Source organism: Oryzias melastigma, linkage group LG24 (genome assembly GCF_002922805.2).
Source record: "Oryzias melastigma strain HK-1 linkage group LG24, ASM292280v2, whole genome shotgun sequence".
In the NCBI taxonomy this organism is placed as follows: domain Eukaryota; kingdom Metazoa; phylum Chordata; class Actinopteri; order Beloniformes; family Adrianichthyidae; genus Oryzias; species Oryzias melastigma.
This window is the reverse complement of record NC_050535.1, coordinates 8,374,953-8,392,213: the sequence shown is the minus strand read 5'-3', so window position 1 is coordinate 8,392,213 and position 17,261 is coordinate 8,374,953. Positions and strand designations below refer to the sequence as shown.

Sequence of the window (17,261 nt, the reverse complement as noted above, 5' to 3'; positions counted from 1 at the left end):
CCCCTCGCTTGGCGGCTGGCTAGCGTAGCGAGCTGGCCTACTGAGTGCCCATTTAAGCCAATGTGGGTTAATACACATGGGGCCACCACAAAAACTACCCACAAACCCTTTCGGGGTCCACATTTTCTGCCCACTTTTAACCATATGGGGCCCATTTGGCCTCGCTGGCTGGGAATTGTTACAAAAAAATGTAATTAGTTTCAAAAATATGGGCTGTTCATGACTTGACGGGTACCTACAGAATACTATTATGTGTGTATTAAATATTCATAATGTATATTTTGATATCTTGGATTTGCTTGTGGCTATTTTTTCTGAAACAGGGAATCCTGAGGTACATCTATGCTACATTTGTTTTTTTTGTACCACACAATGCTCTATTATTTTAATAACTGGCTCCACTGATAAATCAGGAGAAGTGATCCTGTACTTTTATAGTCTTTGGCTCTTCATTTATTGAGTATACATACTTGGGTAAAAAAGATTGATGGATTTATGGATAGAGTTTCACTGGTGTTACTCTCGGGTTTTTCAGTGTTTATATACATTGTTTGTGTAGCATTAAGTATCACAAGATTGTGGCAGGTGGTTTGACTGATGTTTTACTTTGGTTTTGATATTTGATCATTAATTCATGCAGATTTTTGAGTTGTTTTTGGTGTATATAGAGGTTAAGGTAGGGAAGGTGTAATTTAACAAATTTGATCATATTTTTTCTTGTTGAAAACCAAATTTGGGTTTAAAAGAAAACATTTCCTAAAAGATTGGGGGAAAAAATGGTTCTGGTGAAAAAATACTTTTTCAAGAACAAATAGCTCTTTTGGTTGTGCAAATGTATTCGCCGAACTTAAATAAAAAAGCTCAAAATCACTTTTTTATTCCCACTAATCGAGAAAAATGTGATTCGACTTATAACTGCGCTGTGAAAGACATAAAAGGTTTCCTGTGTGGGAAAAGAGGTGGACTGTGTACAAGCTGAGCCCGTGTTGGTATCACTTCAGGAGGACTTAGAGAGCTCTCGGTGGTTGAACGACATGATCGTGACTGTGATTGACAAGGGCACGATGACTCCGATATTATTCACTCTCTCAGGGGTGAAGTGATGAGAAGGAACAACAGACAAGCCAAAGTCTGCCTGGCCATGATAGATAACAGGGAATTGTGTGAGAGCAATAGATAGCAGCTGCTATGGATTCTGTCTCTCCTTTCTGCGATTACTCGCACATTCGTTCTCACACACTTCAGAATCACTTCACCACTAAAAGGACAGGGGGGCTTTAAATATGCCTGCTGATTAGAAGCAAAAAGATGCAGACAACAATAGAGCGACTTTCTAAGAAATGGGGTTTCTTTCCTCTCAAGCTGTGTCAGTTGGAGAAAGAAAAGGAACTAAATGGTGTTTTGTCTCCGTTTGCTGACCAAGTGTCACCCTCCCTGCCCTCTCTAGAGAAAGGACGGTACTGTACTGGAGATTTATTGTGATAATTTTCTGGACTTGCACTCACAGCACTTGGACTCTGTGTACGTATAGCAGCTGAAGGCATGCAGACACCTTAAACCTTATGGCTAGATACAGGCTGTCTACAGGTGAAAAATGGGCAAATCTATTGGCCCGTGGTCCGGATCAAATATCAAGGTCGTAGAGCGCTTGTTGAGCCCAATATTCATATGTTCAATAGTGGACACTTATATAACACGCAATGGTATGTAAGGGTGAAGTAGGTGAGACGTAGGCGCATCGTACAAAATAAAACTAGAGTGTAGCTTGTGTGGGCATCCTATGGGGGTTTCGTAGGCATGCATGTATCCCGTGTACACCCCGTACATGCACCTTATTAATGACTAGAGTGTGATGTAAAGGCATCGAATGAAAGCATCATAAGAATGGGAAAATTACATTAGTCTTACAAATACTTTAAATCAGGGGTGTAAAACTCAATCGCAGAAGGGGCCAAAATCCAAAACATACCTTATCGAACACTCTAAAACTAACTTTTAAAAAAATTAAAAGCGTAACTTTTTTTAAATAATTATGAGCTAGGTATATAGCTGCGACAATGCTAGTGTGTAAGCTGAATATGGCCGCTGAAGTTGATAACTGAAAACACTGAAGCTAATACCTGAAAACGCTAATTGTTAGCTGAAATATTAGCTAAATGCCAAATTAGCCCTAAAAACTTAAAAAAACCCATTAGTTTGCAAAAACAGCTAACATGTAGCCAAAAAAATAGCTAAACTTAAAAGTAGCCTAAAAAAACAGCAAAAAGCCTAAATTAGCCAAATTAGCTAGCATGTAAATGTTAGCCTAACTCCAGAAAAAAGCTAACATGTAGCTGAAAAAATAGCTCAACTTCAAAATAGCCTAAAGAAGTGAAAAAAAAACAAAATTATCCGAAACAGCTAGCCTGTAAATATTAGCCTAACTCCAAAACAGCCTAAACAAATTTTTAAAAAGCCTAAATTGGCCAAAACAGCTAGCATGTAGCTGAAATATTAGCTCAACTACAAAATAGCCTAAAAAATCTTAGTAAATACCCTAGTTGTCCTAAAAGCTAGCAGAATGCCAATTTTTAAAACTTTAAAACTGTAACTTTTTAACATAATTATTAATAATATATAGGCAGGAATATTATTCCACAATAAATCAACGTAAACCTTAAATAACTTTCAATATTTTACTCTCCGTAAAAATATATTTTGCCAAAATTATACAACACAGAAATAAGCACAAGATAACATCTGGCCATTAATAGCAATAAAATAAAATGATCTAGAGGGCCGGATCTGGCCCCCGGGCCTTGACTTCGACACATGCTTTAAATTCTTACAAATACTTACCTTTTTAATCTTTTGTTCCATTGTTATGGTGTTTCTTGAGGTGGCTATACGAGCCTCAAACAAACTGCAAGACACACCTGCGCTCCCCTTAAGATGACTCAATTAATGTCTAGGACCTTAGAGATTTGTAACTCGAAGCACTCGTACGGGACGACCCCTGTTGACCTTTAATTTAGGGCCACTGAAGGCAGAGGCTGGGCCGTACGGGGTTCCATTTGTGCCAAAAATATGTTTTTGCGTCCACTCTCTATATCTTTAGTCCACTATCTACGTCTACTAAACAAGTTTGTTGAACATTTCTTCATATCTATGGACTACTAAGCAATATCTTCTGCATGTCCTGTGAAATGACAGAAGGTAACGACGCTAGCAACTGTTGCTAAGGACTAAGCTGAAACATCACAAACCTAATACAAAGCTATCATCAAAGAAGCCTGGAAATGCAGAAGATACTGTATTTCTTAGTAGACATTTAACTGTCATATTAAGACGGGGGCCCCAAAATATCAACTTGGGGGCCACAAATGGCCCGCGGGCCGCCAGTTTGAGACCCCTGGACTAGAGCCTAAAAATCTTCTTTTATTGTTAGGTTCCTTTAACGTATTCTTATTTATTTTGAATAAAACTGATTACCAAATTAAGTCTATATTTAATTACGTAAAGCTTTGAGGTTTCCTTTTTTGCTCATTTGCCTGAATTCTTCCTCCATTTTTCCTTTTTTAAATGCATCAAATGCTCAATAGCTGTTACACCTTTTAGTGGGAACTTCATATCTGCGTTCAGAGGGACTCGTGTGGGCATGAGATGGAAGACGGGTTGGCAACAGGTCACGAGACGCAGGCTGAGTAATCTCTGCAGCTGAACTCTTGACCCTTTAATGTGCAGGTATGTTGTGGCGTTTGAAAAAATGCCCCGAGAATGGGAGCAAACCTCTGCTGCTGTGACACCATTTATTATTTTCAGCTGTTGTGCATAAAAAAGTGTTTCTTTTTGAGTCTTTAAATTGAGTATCTTATATTTTCGAAAAGTAAAAATAATCTCACATGATAGAGCTTTTAAGTGATGCACTCTTACCAAAATAAAAGGTGAAGTTTAAAAATTTTATAAAAGATAGATTATTTTCTGAAGGTGAGAAATAACATTTTTTTTAAAAGGTTTAAGAACAGCTAAGCCTTGTTTAAACCATCTCTTGTCTTCATGCCAACCAGGCCAATTGCAATTTCTTGCACCAACCAGGACTGCTTCAGGCTAGCTCAAAGGAAGGGCATCTCTACTGACCATCGCTGCACAGAGCAGCATTCATTCTGTTCCCAGAACCATCTTTCATGCAGACACACAATGACATGGCCCACAAACACAAGAGACAATACAAAGGTTTGCATAGCTTCCCTGGGTGCAGGCTAATTGGCCCACAAGTCCTCCAAACCTCAAATATTGTTTCTTCTTTTCTTATCGAAGCCTGTCAGGACCATGCAAGTTCACCGAGTGCTCATAACTATGCTGTTAAATCTGTGCTGAGGCTAAGCTGGTCGACAATTATGGCTTTTATGGTTCAGGGACTGTGTGGCAAGACACGGCCACTGGGAGTTTTTACACTGAGGCAGTTCATCGGACCTAAATTATGGAATTTAATGTGTTTCGCTTAGTCATTTAGTTACAATGGCTGCTCATTTTGGGGAAAGTATTGATTAGTATTGATTAGGACAATTTATTTTGATAAATTGCCATCTTAGCACACCATCTTCTCCAATTTGTCAATATTTAGGGTTCTTTTTTTAAGATTTATTGAAAGTTCTATAAGTTATTGGACTTTTTACTTCAAATGCACAGAGCTTATGACAATTAAACCTTTTAGTTCACTTCCTCTCTTTTGTTTTATTGGACAGCTCACATTGTTGTGGGTAAATTTAGAGGGAATGAAGGTCATTGTTTTCACCTGAACCAGACTTAAAACCATTATTAAGACTCACCATTCTATTTACTGTTTAAAAATACTTTTAAAAACATTCCTACAATTAAAAATGAAAATTAATCATTTGCAGTAGTTGGAACAGGATAAGAATAAGTTAAGCAGAAGTCAGAGGGTCTTGTAATAGTAACACTGGAATTATTTGATTTTTAATTACCCAACTATTGGTAAGTTTGTCCTTTTAATTGATTTTAATAATAAAACCTAAGCTAATTCTGAATAAAAACATAAAAAATAGGCTTGTAGTAGTCAGTGTAAAGGCCCAAGTTCAAATCTCAGTTGGGTCCTATTTGGGTGGAGTTTGTGTGTTCTCCTTAAACTTTTGTGGGGTTTTCTCAAACACTCCGACTTCCTCCTACAGTCCAAAAATACTTCTTAGGTTAATTGTTTACTCTGAAATTGTTCCCTAGGTGTGAATGTAAGTTTGTGTGGTTGTCCCGGACAAGCCCCCACTTTGGCCAACAGTAGATGGATAGGCCCCAGCAACCCAATGATTCAACAGGACTCAGCAGATTTAGAAAAATTAAGTATATTTAAAGGAAGCCGACCACTGTTAACACATCATAAGATCCACTTTCTTCTTCCCTCTGGCTCCTAATCTGAACTAACTAGGCTTCTCAAGCCCGCCTTTGGAAATATTTGTTTCTTTGTGGGTTAGGGTTTTTAGTGCGTTAGATTTTCTTGTGTACATCTTTCATATCAATATGAACAACTTGGGAACCACTACGATACAATTTATCTCCCAGGCTAAACAAGCGCAGCTGTAGAGCATTTAAAGTCTGAGCAGTAGTCTTTCATTATTCATACCATTGGGCTTCTGTGCTAAGAAGAAGTATGAAAAAAACCTCAGTGACTATTTGTTCTTCAGACACTTAACTCATTGCCACACAGATGTCCATGAATATTTAGTTGACTGGGACTACTGTGGGAAACAGCGTAATTACTGAAAAATCTTCTGACCCTATTCTGACAAAATACTCTGTACTGTTTCCAACCAGACAACGAATAGAACCGTCATCTTTCATGATAATCTGAATATAATGGAAATGATTTAAGGACTCTTCATGGGTTTAAAAGCGGGCAAGGAAGATTTCTTCTAATAGTTTAATGTCAAAGGATTTTGATGATGCCCTACCCACACTGAGACAAGTTCTCTGGTTTATTTGGACCCATAGAGCTTCTGCGTTTGCACTGGCTGTCTTTTAGTTGGTTTACTGACTTGCAGTTTTATTACAGAGAATAGTTGGGTAAGATTTGTAAACTAACAGTCAATTGGGGCTACGGACTGTTTTCCAGCTTCAGGGGAGCAACTGTTGCAAAGAAAAACAGTCAATTCTGTAAAAATATAACATTATTGCAAGATATGTAGCTAAAAAATGGAGTGTTTGGTGTTTTTAACATCAAAATTCAGTAAAAATCTAATTGTTTTGACACCTTGGTTGGATCTGTTCATCTATTTCTGTTAAATAATGATGTTCCCATTAATTGTGTCTATATTTTGGCTCCTCATCTTCTTTTTGTTCCTCCCGGCTAATCAGTTGTGACTAGCGAGCGAACTCCCACGTTTCTGATAATTTTTTTTCTCTCTAGTGTGTATTTAAATTACTAATCATTTATTTTTCATGGACAAATTATTTTTTGGCATTGTAATACATTTTTTCTGTTAGATAAGGAGAGTCGGATGACAAGGTCACTGATTTGTCCACATTCAGCTGAAAACAAACAAATTCTCAGACAGTGATTTTACAATTAGTAGCATTTCAGACCTCAGTGGTTCTCGTTTGAAAAGGTGAATTGTGGGAAATTTAGCAGCTTTTCTCCGGATTGCCTCCCTTGTCCTCAGTTTACTCCCAGACGGTTAGTTTTAAAGGACGTCCAATCTTCACCGTCTTTATGCAGCAGAACCTCCCAGCTGCAGTCAGAGCAGGAGATGTTCACCGTCCCTGTCCAGCCTTTAGTCCTGATTGAAACTGACATAAAATGCACATGCATGCAACCGCCGCCGGCTGATCCAGATTCTAGCAGGATATAAATCTAAGGAAGCAGTGTTTCATCTAAAGTGACCTGACAAATATACAACCTAAATGCAGAAGATGAGGAACCAAGATGTGAGATGATGGCATCTATTTCATGAAATCATTCATTAAAGATTTATCTTTTGATGTATTTTCAAAGCATTCCCACTAATATTTCAGTTGTGATTATGCCATTTTTAGCCAAAATCTTAAAAAAAAGTGGAGTTTTCTAGGACATAGTTTCTGCAGAGTGGCAGTAGTTCATTAGAAATTTGCCTTGGAGTTCTGGGTGGCCGTAGAGCATCACCGCCCCCACTTCCAATCACCCAAAACGTCCTCACAACCCCAACCTAGCATTACTGGTGCAACAAAATTAGCAATCAATATTGGAAGCTAACAGTTTTAAACCAGATTCCAGCTCAGACAAGAAAAACAAAGACGTTCATGGATCTAGTCGTCTACAAGTGGATGAATAGGAATGGAGTGGAGTGACCAGCTCAGCGTCACAAATACGATCTTTTTCAAATAGTCTTTTTTCATCTGATTCACAACAACTTGAATAAAGAAATAGTCATACATGCAATTTTGAGCTTTTTTTTATATTTATGTCCTCTATCATCAAAAAAATGCAAAAAATCAAAATTTTATCAGAGTTGTCTTTAACTAAAAACTTAGAATGCTGGGTAAAGGAAAATATTGCAACTTACAAATCTAATATATTTAATTTTCAGTTATTAAATGTTTCATCTTTTGAGAGAGATTAGTTTTTTGCTATTAAAACATTATCTTAATTTAAAAAGTAAATTTTACTTATTTGTATCAATTAATTATAATAACATCATTAAGGTAATCAATTATGTCTTGGAAAAAGTGGAAACTTTTCAACTCCAGAAGAACAAACACTTCCTGTGTTCTACATTTACAGTCGACCAAAGACAGGAAAATCGAGTCATATTTCAAAGTACCATTAACTGAACTTGTCACAGCTAGGAAATCAAATTATTCTCAGGGGTACCTGACAGCAGCACATTATCTTTATGTGTGTATGGGTTCATGGCACATAACTGCTGAAAGTCTCACCCCCTGAAATGTGTCGGCTTGTGCAAACTTTTAATTGGCATGAAGAAAGGCTGGCTTCTGCTCAAGTGTGCTCTGCCAAGCAACCGTGTTGTGACAGGTGAGTTTGGGAGGTGGTGATGGTGAACACAGGGTGACGTTTGTGTGGTCAGTTGTTAAGCAATGCTAGGCGGTTCTGTCTACTGGGAATGTTGAGAAAGGACACATGATTGGATCGTTGGTATCCTGCTGTACAATTGATCATCCAGTAAATGTTGGCTCGGACACTTCTGATATATGTGCCATCCATCTGTACATTTTACTTATTTTGCTGATAGGAGAGCTAAAATTAGCATCAAAACCTTGACTTTTCTTTTGAGTTATTTTAAAAGTGTTCCCAGTGGACTTTTAATTATGATTATGTCGTTTTTAGCCAAAATCAACAAAAAATGTGTCATTTTCTAGGACAAAGTTTCTCCATAGCGGCACTAGAAATTCCCCTCTGAGTTATCCGCGTTGTCGCTGAGTAAGCCTGCCCGCACTTCCCGGCATAATCATAATTAAAAGACTGCTTGGGACGCTTTTACAATAGATCAAAAGATGATTGAAATGGGTCTTTAAGTACTAAGTGGATCTTAATGTACTGTATTTTTTATTTTAATATATATATTTGTGCTTAAAGTTCTCTTTAAGCATAAAAATTACATAAAGAAGCTACTGGTACTTTTTTTAGGGCTGCCAGGATTAGTCGACTAATAGACGACTCAGGTACTATTAAGATATTCAACGACTGATTTTATAGTCGATTAGTCGTTATTTTAGATTACATGTATATGGAGTCGGAGTGTAGTAAAGTTGAAAGTTATAATGGCATTCTGCTACTTTTTTGACTATTTTGGCATTTATTTAAGTGTTTTTGTGGCTATTTTGGAGTTTAGCTAATATTTCAGCTACATGCTAACTATTTTGGCTAATTTAGGATTTTTCCCGTTTTTTAGGCTAATTTGGAGTTTAGCTAATATTTCAGCTACATGCTAGCTGTTTTGGCTAATTTATGAATTTTCAGTTTTTTTAGGCTATTTTCACCTACATGCTAGCTAATTTGGCTAATTTAGGATTAACTTTTTTTGGCTATTTTGGAGTTTAGCTAATATTCCAGTTACATGCTAGCTATTTTGGCTAATTTATGAATTTTCAGTTTTTAGGCTATTTTGAAGTTTAGCTAATATTTCTGCTACATGCTAGCTATTTTGGATAATTTATGAATTTTCAGGCTTTTAGGCTATTTTGAAGTTTAGCTAATATTTCAGCTGCATGCTAGCTATTTTGGCTAATTTATTAATTTTCAGTTTTTTTAGGCTATTTTCACCTACATGCTAGCTAATTTGGCTAATTTAGGATTAACTTTTTTGGCAATTTTGGAGTTTAGCTAATATTTCTGCTACATGCTAGCTATTTTGGCTTATTTATGAATTTTCAGTTTTTAGGCTTTTTTCAGCTACATGCTTGCCAATTTGGCTAATATAGGACTTTTTTCTTTTTTTTTGGCTATTTGAAATTTAGCTAATATTACTGCTGCATGCTAGCTATTTTGGCTAATTTAGGCTTATTTCAGTTTTTATGGTTAATTTGGCATTTACCTAATATTTTAGCTGGCTGTCAGCTTCAGCTTTTTTAGCTATTAGCTTCAGTAATTTTAGCTATCAACCTCAGTATTTTTAGCTATCAATTACAGCATCTTCAGATATCAGTATTAACATCTTCAGCACCCAAATTCTGCTTACAGTGTTCACACTAGGATTATTGCAGGTGATGGCACAAATCTAGTTTTTAGTTAGTTTAAAGCTAATGATGGTTAAGATGTGTGCTTCATATCCAGTTTTCCCATGACCTGATTACTCGACTAATCAGAAAAAATAATCTGTGATTAGCTGACTATTAAAATAATCGTTTGTGGCAGCACTAGTGCCGCTACAGGTTTTTAGAGTATGTCTGCTTAACTCAGCCTTGTGGAATGCCAAAAGTGTGGTGTGTACTCCAAGCGGTCTTAATAAAAGGCCCTTGACCTCCCCCATATGGAGGGGTCGACAGGGGTATTGTGGAGAAGTAAATACTCTGTTGGGATTCATTACAGCCGTCCATTGGACATATTGTCCCAGGAGCAGTGAGCCGCATCAGTAGAGACCCCCGCTCTCCCCTGGCACGTGTTATCCCTCACCCTGCTTTGTGCTCGCGCACAATGGATGAGCAGTTCCTGACTTGACCCTTTTTTGCTCTCTGATATTGGCTTCATTAATCAGGAGGCACTGCTGTGGGGATGCATGACCATCACCAGCAAACCACATTTTTGGGGGGGAAAAAACGCCAAAGTGGCCAATGATATGCAGCTGCAGCTGTCGCCATGGGGACTGGTGACCGAGGGAAATACCTCCCAAAATGATTTGTCGTAAAAGTAATAGCACAGAGGCAAGGGGTGTGGAGAAGGTTATGAATACCACTATGCCATTGATTGCATCAAAAGGCAATTAGACCAAATACCGGTATTCTGTTTAATAATAATCTAAATCTCATATAATTCGCAGTACTCGCTGAAATTTATAGGTTAGTTCAGAAATCTCCACCATATTAATAATGGTTTTTTTTGTCTCCTCTCTAATACAATCAGCTGCTCGAGTTGAAACTTGAACCTTTTGTTGGTGATATTATTCCAATTATGATTCCACAGAGATAAATCAGAGTCAGACAGGCAGACGTCAATCACAACCATAGGAGCATCAAAGAAGAGACTAGAGTTGTCAGGGTCCAGGCGAGGGTCAGGGCAGGCAGCAAGCAGGTGGAGATAAAACAGGGTCAAGCACACAGAAGATCAGGTCCAGATAGAAATGCTCAGTAATGCAGGCAGGATGGAACAAACAATACTTCGCACCGAGGGAGGCTCTGTGAAGTGCTTAAGTATCGGTGATGGTTAATGAGTGTCATATGGGGAGTGTGCGCTGGGGTTGCTGGGAGATGTAGTGTGTTAATGTTAAACTGTTGAATTTTAAATCATAATTTAAAAAATCCCAAAAAAGATGGTAAAAAAATTCCTTTTACAATGAATAGTTTGCCATACAGGTTTTATTTTACCTAATGACAGTTATGATATGACAATTCTTCTTTTTGTAAGACCAAGTGGTGTTTTTTTTTTCTTGGAATTCATTAAAAGTGACGTCATTTCTGTGGGAAGAGAGTTGTCACTTCTTATTACATCATAGCCTGGCGTCAAACCATGCTGGACAGAAGCTCCACATTTGTGGGCTTGTTTGTACGCTTGTGTGCTCCCACATGGACAGCAGTTAGAAGCGGTTTCCAGTCACTGAGGCGGTAAATGCATCCCGCAGTCACAATGGATGGCAGACGGAGACTCGAGGCTTCTCTGTGTACTTTTGTCACAACTTGTACTAAAAAACAAAACGGGAACAGCTTTAATTTACACATCAAAACTAAGAAAGCGTTTGTTTGTTAGTGCCTTCATGTGCTGCCCTTACTGACTGGTGATTCTTTGATTTTAGTTTTCTGTTTCTGTCTCATTCGGGGGAAGTTCTTTTCCTCCCACTCCTGCCAACGATGCTTGTTTTTTCCTTCCATCTCATCTTTCTTTCCCTGCTGTCTGGAAGTCCTATTTTTTTCCATCATCGTTTTTATTTGTTTATTTATTCCCCCAGCCTTCCTAGTCGTCCTCCGAAACAACTCCTATGAACCAAAAAGCAGAGGGAGGCTGTCGAGAGAACAGCAGCTTAATGAGAAGACAAGGGAGAAAAGAAGCCTAGAGAGGAGTGCAAACCTGAAAATTGAGTGTGCATGTTAAATAGATTGGTGCACATGCATAGCAGGAGTGATTAAGCTGTGATTGATTATTTAAATATTTATTTCCTGCTCAATTTACCTGTCTCAGCTCAGCTGTCACAGGAGTGATTTGCTGAATTTACAAAGTAGGGAAAAACGTGCTTTTCTCATCTAAATTTGAAAGGTTAAAAAATCAACTTAATTATAATTCAAAGGAGGTAGAATTTTCTACTAAACAAAAGCAGTGCAAAGCAGTACAAACAAACAGAAATTCATAAATGGATTTTCAGAAAAAATAAACTGCATCCACTGCTGTCTGGAATTAAATTTAACAGTCCAACTCTGCTTTAATTTATTGCCAAAAAAAGTTTGTTGTTTCTTTAGCATTTTAACTTTAGCTCTGGTTTCGTCGCCATTTGGAGCCAGCCAACAGTGATAGGTCGGAGTTAGTCTGAGTCACGTTGCTGTCACCATTCATGAGTACGCTTGTACGAAGTCCACACCCCTTCCACTGAAAGAGAACCTGTCAATCACACTTTAGAGGTGGGGGCCAGTGGGCACCACACGCTTTCACGGAGTCATCTGATTGGTCAGTTTATAGCTTGGATAACTTGTGATAAGGAAAAAATATCATGTATGTTTGGAATGCAAGGGGGTAGGGGTCACACTGTCCAGTGATATATTGTCTGATTTCAATGGATTCTGAAGTTGAAGCAGTTTAACACATGTGTAACATCTTGCAGTACTACACTATAAAGTAGGTATTTACAAGTGTTTACGCAATCAACGTAAAGCTAATTCTTTGTTCTTAGCTGCTTTTTCTCAGATTCAGAATCTGTTAGAACTGTTTGTGTGAATGCATGAATCCTGAAGAGTTACCATAGTTCAAAGAGGCGTGTGTTAAAGCAGCACAAAAGACACATTTCTAAATTTCACCAGGTGAAAAGTGAAATAGCCAAACTTGCTTTAACACTTTCAGTGGTTTGCTGTGTTTATCACAGTCCTGATTTTTGTGACACCAAGAGTTCTAAAAGCCCTGAGAAAAAAATAGAGCAGATAAAATTTGTGATTATTGACAAAAATCGTAATTTTTTTTTATACAACGGATTTACCAAAAAAAAAAAAAAATTAAATTGTGACAGTTTTCTTTAGTAACAGGATACCAACTTAGGGTAATAACAAAAAAAAAGTTTTATACTGTAAAGTTCATTAAGAATATGTTAAGTAGCAAAAAAATAATTAACCAAATTATAAAAAACCGAGGGAACCATGTCATTCCTGTTTTAAAACATTACAAAGAAGACTATTTATTTAAAAAGTCTATCAGTAACTTGAGTTAAAATGTTTGCAATAATTTGATACATTCACTAAAATTACTAATAATAACTAATACAAGTAACTAGTACTAATAATATTCTGTTCAGCTCCTTGGATGCAGTCTTAACTGTGCACACACACATATATATATACGTCTTTGAGCTAGGAATAAGAAATACCTCTATAGTAGAAACATTTTCTGGAATGATTCGTATTTATCATTAATTTTTTGCCAGAAAATCTTGTGCAAACACCCTTTTTATTATTATTTTTTTGTTATTTTTTCCTATCATGTGCCACATCAACATGACTCTCATATTAGCTCCATCACTTATAACTGAACATCTTTCTAGAATATTCAATTCAAGTTTTATATTGCTGAATGAAGCGATAATTTGACTCATCCTCTCAGGGGTTTGACGATCTGCTTTCAGGAACCATTTTGATGTTTTAACCCCCCCAATCCAACTCCTTAATGTAGATCAGGGAGACATCAAACACCTGATCTCCCGAGTCCTTGGACACTCTACCACTGAGCTGGTTGTTGCTGCCCTACATTTTATATGGATGCGTTCAATAATCCTGTTTGTTACTCGGTGACGGAGGTGCTACTAAAAATACAGCTGAGTATTAGAGCAGACCTCAATTAAAGTTTAATCAGCGTCTTCATAAAGCCTTGTCACTGTCAAGTCCAAGCAGTCAGTCAGTCCATCAGAGCACCTGATCCTCACATCATTGCACACGCCGCCTCTAATTTAACACAAGAGCAGATAGATGAGGTTTCTAACATGATTAAGTGGCTTTGTCACTGAAAGAGTCACGCTTATAGACCGGGTTTTGTCCTCCTCAGATCCTAATACATTTCCTCTCAATGTAGTCTTTTCTTCATGGAAAATTCTTTATTTTTTGTACTCTAATGTCTGATTATCTTGTTGCTTTACTCTGAGCTTGAAATGGCTGGTGGATGTAAATGCAGGAGTGGTGATAATAGTGTTTATAAATCAGGATTGAAACTGAAACAACATTCATGTTTACTTGACATTGTTTACTGGATCAAGTGAGTGTAATGTCTTCTAAGAAAAATGTCTGAACATATTTTTTCGTACTACAGGGCACACCAGATTTTAACGCGTACTGTCAATGAATGGTCTATTTTTTTAATTATGTCATAAATAAGAACCACAAGGTGAAGTGAGACATAAGCCTCGTTTCCGGTGTGGTCCGGTATAGCGTTTCCATTGTAAATTGGACCCATTAAACAGTAGGGCTGGCACGATTAGTTGGGAAATCGACGACTAATCGACTATTAAAATAGTCTACGGCTAATTTAATAGTAATTTAGTCGTTACTTTATATTTTATGAAGTCAATAGTTTAGTAAAGTTGAAAGTTATAATGGCATTATGCTAGCTTCTTGGACTACTTTGGTATTTATTTAGGTTTTTAAGAGTTTAGGTAATGTTTTAGCTAATATTTCAGCTGCATGCCAGCTATTTTGGCTAATTTAGGCTTTTGTATGCTATTTTGAAGTTTAGCTAATATTTTAGCTGCATGCTAGCTAATTTGCTAATTTAGGCTTTTTTTGTTTTTTTTGGGTATTTTGGAGTTTAGCTAGTATTTCAGCTACTTGCTAGCTATTTTGGCTAATTTAGGCTTTTTAAGGGTATTTTGGAGTTTAGCTAATATTTCAGCTGCATGCTAGCTAATTTGCTAATTTTGGCTTTTTTATGCTATTTTGAAGTTTAGCTAATATTTCAGCTGCATGCTAGCTATTTTGGCTAATTTAGGCTTTTGTATGCTATTTTGAAGTTTAGCCAATATTTCAGCTGCATGCTAGCTAATTTGCTAATTTTGGCTTTTTTATGCTATTTTGAAGTTTAGTTAATATTTCAGCAGCATGCTAGCTATTTTGGCTAATTTTGGCTTTTTTTAGGGTATTTTGGATTTTAGCTAATATTTCAGCTACTTGCTAGCTATTTTGGCTAATTTATGCTTTTTTAGGGTATTTTGGAGTTTAGTTAATATTTCAGCTGCATGCTAGCTAAGTTGCTAATTTTGTTTTTTTTTTTGTTTTTTAGGATATTTTGGAGTTTAGCTAATATTTCAGTTACATGCTAGCTATTTTGGCTAATTTAGTCTTTTTTTAGGTTATTTTGGAGTTAAGCTAATATTTCAGTTACATGCTAGATGTTTTGGGAATTTTAAGCTTTTTTCATTTTTTTGGCTAATTTTTGTTGGCTATCAGCTTCTGCGTTGTCAGCTATTAGCTTCAGAGATTTCAGCTATTAATCTCAGCATCTTCAGCTATCAGCACTAGCATCTTCAGCAGCCAAATTCAGCTTACAGCATTCACGCTAGCATTATCACAGGTAATGCTATATATCTAGTTTTTAGCTAGTTTCAAGCTAATAATGGTTAAGATTTGTGCTTTAAAACTAGTTTGTGCATCACCGGATTAGTTGACTAATCGGAAAAAATAATCTGTGATTAGTCAACTATAAAAATAATTGCTTGTGGCAGCACTATTTATGTCCCAATAGGAGTGTGTGAGATTTTATTTCTTGAAGCCAGCGGGCACTTCCTGTTTAGAATGTGAGGGGGTAGGTGTCACTCCGTCCAGCTCTCATGCAGTCAATGACTCTTGATGATGGCTTGACGTGCCATCAGTGTCATTTCATTTCTTCCCTTGATGTTGTCAGCCAAACTGACACTTTTTTTTAAAACCGTTTTTGATTTATTGCAGAAAAATAAACTGAAACTCCTGTAAAAAAATCAACTTTTTTCTTAATCAAATCAAATGTATGCACTCATTGGCCTTTTTCTCCTTGTTTCACCTGTGCAGGTAGCGGCATCTCAACGACAGGATGCCGCTTGTGAAGCGCACCATCGAGCCCAGGCACCTGTGCCACACCGTGCTGCCAAGAAACATCAAGAACGAGCTGGAATGTGTGACTAACATTTCCTTGGCAAACGTCATCCGGCAGCTCAGCAGCCTCAGTCAGTGCACGGTGACACACACATCTCTAAATCACATTCAGTGATTCATATTTGACATACATGTCATGGACCACAGTGCTGTGAAATTGTGTTTTTTTCACTATTTTTGGGATTTTGTTTGGTAAGAAAAAAAAAAAATGTAAAAGTGAAAAAATAGATTATAATTATTAAAAATTCAGATTATTATTTTTAGTTACTATGCGTCATCAAGAAGCATTTGTGTGTAAGTGTCCTGAAGGTTTTTTCCATAGGTCAGTGACTTTGTAATCATACATGAAAATTTAATATCTTTATAAAATACCAAGCTCAGTTTTTGACCTTTAGACTGAACTTTAATGCGAAAAGCTGACTAAGTTCCACCTTTTTATAAACTACTGAATAAATATGGAGTTTTTTAAACACAGATAAAGTAATAATTGATGCCAAAAAGCCAACTGGCCCTCTGGGGTTGTGATATTGATCCTGTTCTTCTGAATTTTCTCCATTGGAGTCTGGGAAAACTTAAAGGATGGAAACATAAAAAAAAAAAAAAAAAAAAGTTCAACCTTTTTCCCCCTAATTTTCCAGACATCGACAGTTTCTTTTTTCTTCAGTCGTAGATGCTGGTACGTCTCACCTGGGTTGGTGCTGCTGTGAACAAGAAGTTTTTGCTCTTAATGAATGTTTTATGAGCGTTTGCAACTTTGCTGGAGTTTCCTCCGAGATGCTGCTGGCAGTTTTCAGTTTTTTTATGCGTAGTTGCTTCCTTAGCATCCTCTCTGTCAGTAATTTTGTATCGGTGCTGGGAGCTGTTGTGTTTTCTTCTTCACGTTCAGAAGAACTGACTGCCTCCTCGGGGTAACGCATTCTTTATTTGCTGAAGTCATATAGGAGTATTTACTGGCACCAGAAAAGGCTGAGTGCCTGGGTGAGGATGAGCCAGGGTTTTTTGGGGATATGACATCAGCTTTTGTTGTTTTTTTTTAATGCTTGTGTTCAAATGCGTTGTGTAGTTCAGGTTGCTGTCATCCAGAGTGGAGGATAAATACAAACTGAACACGCTTAATTAGGTGTCTTGTCTTTTTTGTGTTGTTTCTGGCTTCATTTATTGTCAGAATTCTGTCAAAAAAAAATAATAAATCTCCTGAATTTAATGTAAAAATCTACATGCTCAGCAAATACTCTTGGAGCCATCCTCACAGCCTTAGATACACAATGCGCTCAGGCACATTGTTGATTTGGTTTGCTATAAAAAATATCGATTAA

General features: G+C 37.1%; 1 protein-coding gene across 4 annotated transcripts in view; it reads left to right on the top strand.

Moving 5' to 3' along the window:
- Positions 1 to 17,261, top strand: part of wasf1 (WASP family member 1) — a 64,296-nt gene that overhangs the window by 13,141 nt on the left and 33,894 nt on the right. For all 4 annotated transcript variants that reach the window (XM_024290947.2, XM_024290949.2, XM_024290948.2 and 1 more), the window contains exon 2: positions 15,862 to 16,016. In XM_024290947.2, the coding sequence (XP_024146715.1) occupies positions 15,884 to 16,016 (133 nt within the window). In that variant the 5' untranslated portion in view covers positions 15,862 to 15,883. The remainder of the gene's footprint in view (positions 1 to 15,861; positions 16,017 to 17,261) is intronic.